Raw genomic sequence first — 14160 nt, forward strand, 5'->3', positions numbered from 1 at the left:
ACAGTTGGTCCATATAAACCAGTGCTGTCAAACTTAAACACACAGAGGGCCAAAATGAAAAACTTCAACAAAGTCGTGGGCCAACCAGTATACAGTATAATGGCCCCACATAGTCCTCCATACAGAATAATGGGCCCCATATAGTCGTCCATACAGAATAATAGGTCTCACATAGTCCTCAATACAGAATAATGGCCCACATAGGGGTGGTGGTTCTGGTGTAATGGGCCAAAAATAACTACACTGCGGGCAGATTTGGCCCACAGGCCAGAGTTTGATACGTATGATGTAAACGGACCCTTAAAACATTGAAAGAAGCATACACATGAGTTGAACATGTAGGTCGAGGGAGTTGTCACTTACACAAGTGTTTGGACATCAGTTATCTTAAAGGGGTTGTCCAGTACTTTATATTACCCCCCCAGTGTATCCCCCCGGGGCCCCTAAGGTTTTTTGTAATTAGCGTATGTTGCAGATACTGCCTGTGAACGGCGCTATCACTGGCCGCTCACAGGCATCACGTGACCCCCGGCTGCAGCCGGCTCTGACATCCGCTGACGTCACGACAAGTGCTGGCAGCATCCGGGGGTCTCTGACTTCTGCGTTCCACGGTGAATGCCAGGCTGTGGGCGGTGATACTCTCCCCCCCCCCCCCCGCATCACACCCGGCACCCACCGTGCGCTCTGCCTCTCCCCATTCATTGGGAAAGCGCATGGTGGATGCCGGGTGTGATGTGGGGGCTAACCCCGCCCACAACCCAGCAGCCACCACGTGGACCCCAGCGCTGAGTCACACCCCACTTATCGTGACGTCAGCGGGGGGTCACGTGATGCCTGTGAGCGGCCAAAGATAGCGCCGCTCACAGGCAGGATCTGCAACGTAAGCTAATTACAAAAATCCTTAGGGGCCCCGGGGGGATACATTGGGGGGTTAATATAAAGTACTAGACAACTTCGTTAAGTGAATAGCCACATTAAAGGCCCATTTAGACGAGCTGAATACATACACCGATGGGTACTCATTTACTGACCAGGTTATGTGGCTTAAATAAGATCATTCTCTCAGTATCATGTTGTCAGCAGCACATCACTGGCATAAACAATTTGATCACCCGTCGAATTAATATTTTGATTGCTAATCGAGTGATCTATGGCATTTTTCAATGAGCCAATAATCAGGAAAGAGCGTTCCTACTAATGCCCATTCACCAGTTCGGCTTCTCTAAATGGGCTTTGCGACTGCAAGTTTCAGGAGATGGAAATATTTAGCCGCTCCTCAGCCTTGAGTTTTCAAACCATTGATTATTGTGGTGTGCGCAGGGGGTCTTCACCTCACCAATGATTTTATGAGAAGTTGTCAATAAAGACAGAGCATAAAAGTGGAGGTTTAGCTTTGCAATTTGCTTCATAGATTTGTAGAGATCTTCAATTTTGATGACATTCTTGAATGTCACTGGGCTCATTTGCTGTAACCTTGGATGCCCAGAAGACAGGACACTTCTTAAAAGAGCTGAGGATCACAAGATCTCACCCTGAAAGTGTTAATAAACAATTGTGATAAGTTGCCACAAATACTTCTAGTGTGGCATAAAAATTAACTAAAGCTTTGTGCTGCTAATTATGTAGATCTAGACTTACCAAGTGTAGGCACTTTAAGTCAATATGAAATCCCTCTGCTCTCATCCTTCTCTGCTTACCACTCCCCTTTTCGCTTTCGAGTCTCAAATACTTAACCTGTGCTGCACCCATTTCATAGAATTCATTAGAGGTCATTAGACTGGCTCATATCCGAGATCACATAACCATAGTCCATACAATAGCTGACCCAGTTACAAATATTTCGCCGTCACCTTGACCTCATTTAGCTCCTCTCGTCACTTCACTACCCCAACATCTGCTCCTTGGGGAAACAAGTATCGGACAGGTTGATATTAGGAGTCCAGGCAGATATGACACGTCCAGTAATATTTATTGTTTACAGTTTATGAACAACTTTACAACTTGCATCTTTAGAAAGTGAGTGAGGAATCTTCACGAGATGGAGGTAAATCTCGTGCTGTAAAACTCTGAACATTACAGCACAACATGGAGCAATAACTGGCGACGTCTTGTATGTTCTCATGATAAACTGCTATCCTAGCACACGATTCCTACAAGTGGCATGCAATGAGCGCGAGCTGTACATTGGCCCCCTATAGAGCACCAGTCATGGCAACATTAAAGGTGAAAATACTGTAATGACAAAATAAGTTTAACATAATGTTGAACGATGATATAGAGGGCCGCCACCACATACTGTTCTCCTTCAAGGGTGGCAGCCATTGCTGGCATCATTGAGAGTGTATTAATCTTTTATTCATGAATTTTGGCACAAACTAATATATATATTTAACTGTAAACCCATAAATAACCGTATATAAAATGATGGTCTGATCAGGGCAGTTCCTGGCAGTCAGCTGATGACTAATGGTCTGGCTACTGCACACTTCGGGATAGTAAGGGGCTTTGCAATGGCACTCAGCTCTGATTAATGGTAAGGGGTTGTCCTAAAGAGAGCATACTGATTGTGGATGTGTGGGGTTGAGAGGGAATCCCAAAGAAGATATTTTCTCAACAATTACTTGCCCCCAAAGCTTTCTCCTCCTGCAGTCCCATTATGGACACACTTTTAGATTTCTCCCACAGATAAAGGAAAAATCCTGTATAAATATGACATACCCAATATTTTAATACAGAAAACTCTTCACACTATAAGTCAGAAACTTTTGTGATGCTTTAAGGCTTTTGTACTACCTTTAGCCTATTGGTGCTTTCCATAAAATAAGCTGGAAAACGTCCAATCCGTATAATAACAGAATTGCTGCCTGTGGATGTTTGTAATCTGCATACGGAATAGAGACAATAGTGCAACACATACTGTAAGAAATCAGGGGCTCCTTAGTCTGCATCTTTTATGATTCCCTCTAATAACCCTGGAATATTAACCCTCCTGTCAGATGAACGATCATTCAGCAGACAGCTATCTTCCCCTATACTTGGACACTTGACTATGGGCTTGCTTATCTTTCAGAGATAAAAAAGAGTGTCTGCTGGAAATCCAACAAGCTGGATTTCTGGAGATGCATATACATTAGTTTGTTGTCAGATATCCGTCAACTTTAGTCTGTGTATGGGGGCGCTTGGGGAAATAATGTATCCAATTTTCTGTATGACACAGATAATGGACCAATCCTCAAACGTCCCTATTGTGTACACATCCAGTGAGTTGAGGAAAACTTTCCATGCTCGTTACTGTACCACACAATCCAATTTGTAACATTATATACTTGAATCAAATCATGGTGCTCTGCTGGAAATATCTCACACTGAAGAGGATTTGTCCGTTCGCCTGGCATGTTATTTAATGGGGAATACAAATGTCCACTTGAACAATTTCAGAATACCTCTACATTGTACATCCCTCTGCTATTCCTCCTAGACATATGTTAATTTGACCATATAGGCAGGCTTAAAGGGTGCTTCAATCAAGTAAACACTTTTTTAGGCTGGCTAGATAAGGACATTCACAGGTCTTTTCGTACAGGAAGAGAAAAGTTATACTTACACAATATATTTCACTCATTGCTTTACTACTAGTTTCTATTGTATGGCATTTCCGGTAATTACTTATTGCTACAGCTGTAAATTCCCAGTAACTAAACCTCAATTCTTAATATAAGCTTCATGACTAAATTGTCTTTAATTCCAGAAATACTACCACATAATACATGAGTCACCTGGATTATTCAGAAAATTATTCTGACTCCATTTTACCTCTACATCTCCTATCTTTGCTGATTGACAAGTGGAATGGTACTTTTTACAGCTATGTCATGGTCATAACATGATACTTAGGAGTCACTGACTGGAAACTTTTGGAATTTTTCCATGAGCTTCTTTACCATCTTGTCAGTAATTCCATCAATGTCATACATTTTCAGGAGGAATAATAGTATTCTGAGTTTTACTGTTTGTCTAAGTGAAAAAAAAAAAGTTGATTCCATGGTCTCTGTGAATATTTGCTAAACAGACACGACATGAAAGCTAAGTATTATTATTTAAAAATGGCATCATTATTTTTTGTGTGACATTTTCAGGGGCCAATTTCTATGACCTGAAGCAAAAGGGGTCAGATGTGCGGCCCACAGCAGAGGAAGGGGGACCTTCAAATCCACCATATGCCTGTCCTCATTGCCTAGCTATAGTATGAGCTCTTGATGAATGTGATATAGACCAGGACCTCATGTCCTCAATGTCGCCAACTCACAATCCTGCCGTAGGTTGGAATCTCAGCCTACACTCCCTGCTGATGTCCTCTTTCCAGATGGCTAGTACAATTTAGAGAGGGTTAGGAGGACATAATGAGAAGAGTGGCCAAGGGCGTCTCATGGCAGCTTATGTGTAAACAGGCTCATAGTCTCATGTAAAAACATAAAAGTAGAAGACGTTTTCTCACAGAGACTTGCCTGTAGGAAACAAAAATAAAACCTTGATTAAGAGTCCAATACAATGCTAAAAGAGGACAGGAGAAAACCATGTGATATCAGATTCAGCTGCTACAAAATAGATAATTACACATTTACATCTAATATATATAATCGTCTTATCCCGTCTGTCTGTCCTTCTGTCCAGGAAATCCCGCGTCGCTGATTGGTCCGGCCGCGGCCAATCAGCGACGCAGGATTTCAGAAAAAGATGGCGGCTGTTAGCGGCTCATCTGCCGCACGGAGGTCAGCGGCGATGCAGCCCGGCTGCTTGCAGCAGAACTAACCCGACCGGCGGTGCCGCTGACCTCCCTGCGGCTACCGTCAGGAGATCAGCGGCAAGTGTGAAGGGAGGACCGGGGAGTGGCGCCGCCTGTCGGGATACTTCTGCTGCGAGCAGTCGGTCATCTCCCGGCTGCTCGCAGGGGAAGTACCCGCACAGGCAGCGCCGCTCCCCGGTCCTCACTAATACGATTCGCTGATTGGTCGTGGCCAGAGGCCGATCAGCGATTTTGGCGCCAAATTTAAACACGCTCTCCGGTCCTCACTAACAGGGTTCGCTGATTGGCGCCAAATTTAAACACCGCTCTCCGATCCTCACTAACACGGTTCGCTGATTGGCGCCAAATTTAAATACCGCTTTGCTGATTGGTCGCGGTCGCCGGCCGCGACCAGTCTGTGATTTTGGCGCCAAATTTAAACACCACGCTGCTGATTTCGCCCGGTCCGCCGCATACATATTCTAGAATACCCGATGCGTTAGAATCGGGCCACCATCTAGTTTTCTCATAAAAATACAAAACATCCTCTGTTACGTCATAAATAATCCCTTTTAATTGAATGCTCCCAGGGTAATCCAGCCTTTGACATTGTTCCTACTGATATCAGCTGAATCTCTTTGCACTTCCATGAAATGTAATTTTGATAATTTTGAATTATGTTGTCTGTGTAAGCTTTGTAGACCGGTGATGAACGGGTGTACAGTATATCGCTACATGATGTTTACATGGACCCAGACATCATGCAGACAGTCTATCCAACCAAGTGATCTGCATGCAGTGGCTTGTGAGTTTTAGGGATTCCCTTACCCCCACCTAAGGGTCTGTGTTTCTCGGGTTATATATAGACCTCAATGCTGGGACTCCACACACTAATTAACAACCATATAGGCATATATGAGACTGTTATTTCAGGTTAGTCCTAGTATCGTGGTTGTTATACAGACTGTCTGAATTCAGCCTTAGGTATATGGGATCATAGTGATTTTCAGGCAGACAACACAAATATTAGACTCTTTAAAAGGACATTTAGGCCCGGATTCATTAAGGCAGGCATTTCATACACTAGTCTTAATGATGGGTGTGTAAGAATAAGACGCACCTCAACAGAAAAGTTAATCCAGTCTGGAGCTGCCGTTTTTGGTGTGATGAATGCTGCCACTTTTAATGAATTTGTTGAACGTGCCCCGTCCTGCCTCAACAGCCCAAACAGTTTGGGTATAGCTGCCCAAACCTGAAACGTGAAAATGCCAAAAGTAGCTACATTTTTGCACAACTTTGTGTTGTGCAAAACTTCTGCTTCATTTGAAGGTGTCTTAGGCCAGAATTCTGGTACAAACACCATCAATTACAGTACAATTTCCCTACTACTATCTTTATCCATGAGTGGAGGAAGTTATGATCCCCTTTTATTTATTACTTCCTATCCAGCAGATAAGTGACAATTGTAAGACCAATGTGGAGGCCCCTGCTGGGACTTGTGTTTCCCATCCCCTCTTAAATGGAGCAGCTAGCTGCGGATGTGCCCTGCCACTCTAGAAAGTCTATGGTAATAAGGTCATTTATATAACCCAAAATACCCCTATGTACATTCACAAACATTCTTTTATTGTTCCAATACATCTTAGATGAAGCAATTTTGCAAATAGTCTTGACTGAAAATCTCCTGTCGTTTTAGGACTAGGCAGAACTGTGTGTCCTTCTGGTTGCAATAACTCTGTACTCTGCAGCTATATTATGTAACCAAATATTCAAATAGCACATCATAGATAAATGTGGTTAGGAGCTATAGAAATAGAGCAGTTCCCCCACAAAAATACAAAGAAAGGTAGGGAGGGTGGAGTACTCCTATAATATGCAAACACAAAACAAGGGATGGAGTAGCCATCAACCACCAAATAGAATAAAAGCCATAATTTTATTAAGACCATGGAAAACAGTTACATAACATAACGATTAAAAAGGAGGTCTTTAGGAGGAACAAAAAAAGGGGGCTCAGCCATGTAAAGTGTCATCCATGGGAGTACAAATGTCATCTATCAGGCAACATGTAGTGAACAAAATGCACATAAGTGAGTAACAACGTTAATAAGTACCGTAAGTACATATCGTCTCAGTATCATAGATTGACATTTCTTTGTTTTTTCTTTTCATTTGTTTATTGCACCTGCGCACAGAGACGCAGCCGTCAGTCAGCATGTGTCAGTGAAATAGATGCAGATCGGCAGCGCAGTGCAGAACTTACCCCAGGACGCCCCACACTGCAGATCTGCATCTATCTTTCACCGACGCATGCTGACTGACGGCTGTTGTCCCTGACATTTATTAGTTTTTTCTTTTCATTTGTTTATTGCATCTGTGCACAATCTATGATCCTGAGACGATATGTACTTGCTTATTAACGTCGTTACTCATTTATGTGCATTTTGTTCACTATATGTTGTCTGATATATGACGTTTGTACTCCCATGGACGACACTTTATATGTCTGGGCCCCCCTTTCTTGTTCATCCTAAAGACCTCTTTTTTAATTGTTATGTAACCTTTTCAGGTTCTAATAAAATTATGGCTTTTATTCTATTTGGTGGTTCATGGCTACTCCATCCCTTGTTTTGTGTCTGCTGTTATATTCTATATGTCCTCAGATATTTCCTAACATAGAACTCGTAGCTTCATAAAAAGAATAAGACAAATGGACGTATGATTACAGGATCAGTAACCATGAAAACACATAGGTCCACCTACGAGCATTGTAAATCAGATTTTAGCTTTTAAAAATAAATATTGTTAGCAAAATAGCATCATTTTTAATTTATGACGCAGTGAAAATCCATGAATTGATATACATTCAGGGACTGGTCTTTGTTATGGATTATACTGACTTTCCAGGTCCTAACACGTCATGTTTATTCTGTCTCTGCATTCTCATGTCTGTCAGACCTTACCGGATAATGGGTTATGTACATACTGTGATAGATTCACACAGGATTTTCCTTTCAAGGTACATTACCCAGAATTGTATTGTTTTAAGGCCCTTTAAATCCCAACTTCATAAATGTAATACTTGTACATAAATTTACGATTCCCTGCAGTCATTTTGTATGAGGCTACGTTCACACACAATAGTGACAATGCTTTTTTGTATTTTTTTTTTTTGCTGTGATGGCGGCAACGTGAACACAGTCTAATCCTCCTAAACATCATTAATTAAAGGTTCAATTTAAGTTAAAAAAGACATGTTAAAAAAAGAGCATCAGCAGGTCTCTAGAAGCAAGACCCAAAAAGTTGTGCCTCTGTGACTAAGTCGGTGTTCCCCTTTAAATATTGATAAATAAAACATGAACCTTTAATAAGAACTGCACACCTTCTATTGGGTACAATCAGTCCCTACTCATTTTATACTAATATAGTAAATAAATAAAAACTGAAATATTCATCAGCAAAGTCTTTCCCATTCTAAAACCAAAAACGAAATAAAGAAGTTTTTCTTTTCCTTTTAAAATCATTATTATTTTTTTGTGCCAAAATCCATGTTCAGGGAATTGATCAGATGACACCTGTATGGGAAGTTAATTTACTGTTTTTGTAGTTTTTATCTTTTTTTTTTTTTTTTTACAAAAGTATGAGGCGGCCATAGAGGTAAGTGCTCGCTGCACTGGAGTTATAAAACGGTTGTTCACTGTTGGACAAGTTGTAATAGTAACACTGAAGATTTGAGAAAGAGCTTAAAACCCAACATGGGTTAATAAAACTAGGTCCATGTCTGGCACACACAGCAGCGCTTCAATTTAAAAATCAGTGTTAAAAAAAACAGTAGCCAAAAAAAGGAGGGTGGCCTGTAGTCCAAGGTGTGTATACATGGCTCCAGATGAGCACGAGATTAGTCAGCGACTAATGTGTTAAATAGAGCCAGGTTAGAAAAAAAACACATATAGTCTTCTATGTGCAAGGCTCCCCCGCCTCCATGGAGAATGTCTGCTTTTTACTTTCACTTATAAATAGAGGAGAGTCCAAATGTCCTTGTTCCCCTAGAGACTTGTGGCTTGTAGTGTCTTCGGTGGCTGAGTTCTGCCTTCATTTGGCACTTTTTTTCTTTGTCATGAAACTGACTGGCGAGTTCACTCAAAAGACATGAGATTAGTTGGGGCCTGCGGGAAGAAACAAGAAGAAGTCATGTTCTTCGATAGGCAAATAGATGAATTATAATATCAGTATGCTATAAGAAGTCAATAAAGGCTAGATGAAGGTACATGAATATATAAGACCATTATTTAAAGATATGTAAAACATTTGAACTGAGTTTCAATTGTCAATTCACTTCCTACATATAAAACTTTCTACATCATCCCAATTAAAATGTTTCTAGAATTTTGCCATTGTAGAGCTGTTACTCCGACACAAAGTTGGCTGTGCTGCTGCATCTGACATAGATCTGACAGAACCCTGCTTTCTGTGTTAGAGATACTAGCAGGGAGGGAAAAGAGGATGTACAAATCAGATCATATATATATATCACCCAGCAGCACCACTGATATAGCTGGCACATTTTCAGCACATTGATGTTGTCTTTGAATGAGATAATATTAAATCGGCTCCACAAGCGTCACATCACTACATTACAGGGAGGGACATCACCACATGGGACCAGTCTGTAACTTGGAGCCTATCAGGGGAGCATTAAAGCAGAAGCACCATTGTTAGAGCAGAGGCTCTTGTGTCACTTTTCAACTCCTATGCTGTGAAAGGGAATAGGCCCAGTTATAGGGTTATGTAAGGAGGCTGCAGATACAGAGCACAGTAACATCTTGTTTTACCCCTATATCTTTACCTTTTGCAATTAACACAATGAAAAAAATTGTCCTGCTCCAGAGGCTACAACCTTCTGTTTGTGGTAGTCATATTACAACATGTGCAATTAACCAGAACAGAACAACACTTCTCTTTTGGATTTGGAAATCACATAAACCACTTCTTGTTCAAAACTGCATCTCCTGCAAATTTTCTTGCATAGCTTTCCTGGCATTCTGCCTGGTCACCTGGCAATGTAGCTGTCAGCAACCTGCAGCTGTTGTGAGACCTTGGTCTGAGTTCACATGTCCAATATTCACCCATTTGAAATGGTTCAAGGAAACAAAAAACTGGATCATTTTAAAACTGATGTAAAACTTATCGGTTCACATTGACTTTAATGATTTCAAAACTTATCCTGTAGAAATCCATTTTTAGCAGGAATAAAAACATTGTCTACACAACGTTTTCCTGGAGGTAAAAAAAAATTATTTCTGATGGATCAGTTTTTTAAATCAAAGTAATGTGAACAAATCAGTTTGAAACTGATCTATTTTTTTGTTTGCTGAATTTCAAACAGATGCTCATTCGTTTTGTCATCGGTTGTCGGATCAAGTTTTTTTTACTACAGGTATCTAATGAACACCTCTAGTCATCTGGCCATATACAGTCCTAAAAAACGGATCTGTTAATGGCGGACATAATGGATGACCATCAGTTTTGATTCACCTCTTACTGATTTAACTGTAAAAAAAAATGATCCAGTTGCTGTCTGTTTTAATTCATCTTTTTTAAGCTGGACCCAAAAGTTGTGCAGACTATGCTTTTTGTTCCTGCTAAAAAAAAATTGCTGCTGGATTTTAGTGAAGCGGAAGACATTTGGGGACTCAGCCTTAGCATGCTTCCACAACAGCTGCTGACCCATACGGTAATGCATCACCACATCTTGTCTTGCTTTGTATCAAGGCCATTCAGGAATCTGGGGACATTGGACGCTTCTATGGAAGCTATGGGAGTACGTTTCTACTTGTTGAGCGCCAAGCCGGCATACAGAGACTTCTAGGCCATGCAATGCTCCTCTGGGAATTTAATTATGCAAATAGTCTCTTCAGAGAGGAAGAGGACTAGAACTCTAATGTCACCTATTGTGGATAGAAATCCTATGAAGTTATTATCGATCCAAATGGAACCTGTAAAATTAACCTGCATATATAGGGTTAATCTGCAGGTTAATAGCATTATGAAGGTGTCCAGCCGCAGTACTGAAAGTGAGGCACCGAAGAGAAAATTAACTTTATTCCTGCCGGGAGCCACCGGCTTTCAGTCATGCAGGTGTGTCTAGACCAATTACAGTCAGCCCGCACATCACTGACAGATGCGGCTGTAGGCACCCCCTAGTACTGGAAAAAGGTTTCATGAGGACTGTGCTCCACCACCAATGAGAAAATGTTAAAACATAACTTTTGCTGTGCAATTAAAAACATGGTAAGACTTCCAGTTCCTGCCCAGGCAGCTGCAGTGGTGTAGGAAATCAGCTTCCGCAAACCCCACCATCACATCGACTAATTCAGAGCCGCCAAGCCTGCCCGAGGTCCAGAATACTCACCGGAGCAGAGGGGAAAGTGACCATCATGGACAGGTATTTGTTGCGGAGTCTGGAGATGGCCCGGGAACCGGGGAGATGAATAGCTCCCCCAGGAGAGTGTCATGGCGCCGGCGGAGAGGACTTCCCGCCCCCCTAGGAGAGATGCTGGAAAACAGAGAGGATTGCGGCAGGAAGGGGGAGAGACAGACAGCGGGCAAGAGCGGCACAGAGGAGATAAAGGGAAACCCCTGGATGCAACATGGGAGTCATGTATAGCAGCAGGAGACAGCCTAGCAGAGGGCACCATGGAAGATTATGAGGGAGATACCAACGTGGCCTTCGGTGCAGATTGGGGGGAGGAGCAAACCCCTCATGCAGAATGTGCCTGGCAGGGAGAACGCAGCCAGAGCACTACTGATTCAGCCTTAACAGCCTGGGCAGAAGGAGGTACAGAGCATAGAATGGCCGGCACTGAGCCCAAAGGGAAACGCAGAGGCATTAGCCACAAGGTTAACATTGGGAACAAGCCCCATGAGTGCATCATAGACTATGACAGAATGGCCAGCGAAGTCGCAGCACGTATTTCACAGGACATTAACCCCTTTACCCCCCAGGGTGGTTTGCACGTTAATGATCAGGCCAATTTTTCCAATTCTGACCACTGTCACTTTATGAGGTAATTACTCTGGAAGGCTTCAACGGATCCCGGTGATACTGAGATTGTTTTTTTTGTGACATATTGTACTTCATGATTGTGGTAAAATTTCTTCGATATCACCTGCGTTTATTTGTGAAAAAATTGGAAATTTGGCGAAAATTTCATAATTTTCAAAATTTTAATTTTTATTCTGTTAAGAGATATGTAACACAAAATAGTTAATAAATAACATTTCCCACATGTCTACTTTACATCAGCACAATTTTGGAACCAAATTTTTTTTTTATTAGTGCACTATAAGGGTTAAAAGTTGATCAGTGATTTCTCATTTTTCCAACAAAATTTACAAAACCATTTTTTTTAGGGACCACATCACATTTGAAGTGACTTTGAGTGGCCTTTATGACAGAAAACACCCAAAAGTGACACCATTCTTAAAACTGCACCCCTCAAGGTGCTCAAAACCATATTCAAGAAGTTTATTAACCCTTCATGTGCTTCACAGGAATTTTTGAAATGGGGAAGAAAAAAATGAACATTTAACTTTTTTCACAAAAATGTTACTTTAGACGCCAATTTTTTATTTTTGCAAGGGTAACAGGAAAAAATGGACCCCAAAATTTGTTCTGCAATTTACCCTGAGCACGCTAATACCCCATATGTGGGGTAAAAGCACTGTTTGGGCGCACAGCAGGGCTCAGAAGGGAAGGAGCGCCATTTGACTTTTTGAATGTAAAATTTGATTGAATAATTAGCGGACACCATGTTGCATTTGGAGAGCTCCTGATGTGCCTAAACAGTGGAAACCCCCCCACAAGTGACACCATTTTGGAAACTAGACCCCTCAGGGAACTTATCTAGATTGTATGGTGAGCACCTTGAACCCCAGGTGCTTCACAGAAGTTTATAACATGGAGCTGTGAAAATAAAATTTTCACATTTTTCCCACAAAAATGTTTTTCAGCTCCCAGTTTTGCATTTTCATGAGGGTAACAGGAGAAATTGCACCATGCATCTTCTTGTGCAATCTCTCCTGAGTAAGCCGATACCCCATATGTAGGGGAAAACCACTGCTTGGGTGTACGGCAGGGTTCGGAAGGGAAGGAGCGCCTTTTAACTTTTTGAATGTAAAATTTGCTTGAATAATTGTGCCTAAACAGTGGAAAACCCCCACAAGTGACACCATTTTGGAAACTAGACCCCTAAGGGAACTTATCTAGATGTGTGGTGAGCACCCTTAACCCCCAGGTGCTTCACAGAAGTTTAGAACATGAAGCCGTGAAAATAAAAAAATCGAACTTTTTCCACAAAAATGATCTTTTAGCCCCAATTTTTTTAGTTTCACAAGGGTAAGAGAAGAAAATGGAAGCTAAAAACTGTTGTGCAATTTCTCCTGAGTACGCCAATACCCCATATGTGGGGAAAATACACAGTTTGGGCGCACGTCAGGGTTCAGAAGGGAAGGAGCACTATGTGACTTTTTGAACGCAAAATTGGCTGGAGCGGACGCCATGTCGCATTTTGGGAGCCCCTGATGTGCCGAAACAGTGGAAACCCCCCACAAGTGACCCCATTTTGGAAACTAGACCCCTCAATGATTTTGTAAAGGGGTATAGTGAACATTTTAAACCCAGAGGTATGACACAGAATTTGATAAAATTAGGTCATCATATTGAATAAGTTGTCATTAGTCTTGAGCCAAGTGCTCGCCACTTTAGTTTGCATCGGGTACTCGGGTATGCACCATGTATCACGGGTGCTCGAGTGACATGCTTGAGTCCCTGCCCAGCATGTTTCACGGCTGTTAAGACACCCGAAAAAAAAACATGCGGGGATCGCTCGTGCATGGCAGGCGATCCCAGCAACGTTTTTTTTGCCGCGAAGCATATGGAGCAGAGACTCGAGCACCCGCGATACTCAGTGCATACCCGAGCACCCGATGCAAACTCAAGTAGCGAGCACTTGCGCTCAACACTGGTCGCCATATTGTCATCTTTTTTTTTTTTTTTCTTTACTTTTGAAAAAGTCCCAACCCTAACCCCAACTCTAATACAAACCCAACCCTAAACCTAGCCACAACCCTAGCACAACCCTAACCCTAGAGTTTATTTTTTTACACCGTTCCTCGTGCGGTATAAGTGATTAGACGACTTTATTCTTCGGGTCGGTGTGATTGCAGCGATACCAGATTCATATCGGGTTTTTATGACTGACAGCTGTCACACACTAAAAGACGCTTTTTTTGCAAAGACTAGTTTTTGCATCACCATATTTTGAGAGCTATAATTTTTCCATATTTTGGCCGACAGAGTCATGTGACGGCTTGTT

General features: G+C 41.9%; 1 protein-coding gene and 1 long non-coding RNA gene across 17 annotated transcripts in view; one reads left to right on the forward strand and one right to left on the reverse strand.

Annotated features, from left to right (window-relative positions):
* LOC141154402 (uncharacterized) overlaps window positions 1-14160 on the forward strand; it is a 699373-nt gene that overhangs the window by 606991 nt on the left and 78222 nt on the right. The window lies entirely within an intron of this gene.
* Window positions 8307-14160, reverse strand: part of RALGPS1 (Ral GEF with PH domain and SH3 binding motif 1) — a 540676-nt gene continuing 534822 nt past the window's right edge. For all 15 annotated transcript variants that reach the window (XM_073640264.1, XM_073640270.1, XM_073640276.1 and 12 more), the window contains one exon: window positions 8307-8949. In XM_073640264.1, coding sequence (XP_073496365.1) covers window positions 8920-8949 — 30 coding nt within the window. In that variant the 3' untranslated portion in view covers window positions 8307-8919. The remainder of the gene's footprint in view (window positions 8950-14160) is intronic.

This window comes from Phyllobates terribilis, unplaced genomic scaffold, assembly GCF_046119375.1.
Source record: "Phyllobates terribilis strain yellow unplaced genomic scaffold, ASM4611937v1 Scaffold_7__3_contigs__length_470593459, whole genome shotgun sequence".
Classification (NCBI taxonomy): domain Eukaryota; kingdom Metazoa; phylum Chordata; class Amphibia; order Anura; family Dendrobatidae; genus Phyllobates; species Phyllobates terribilis.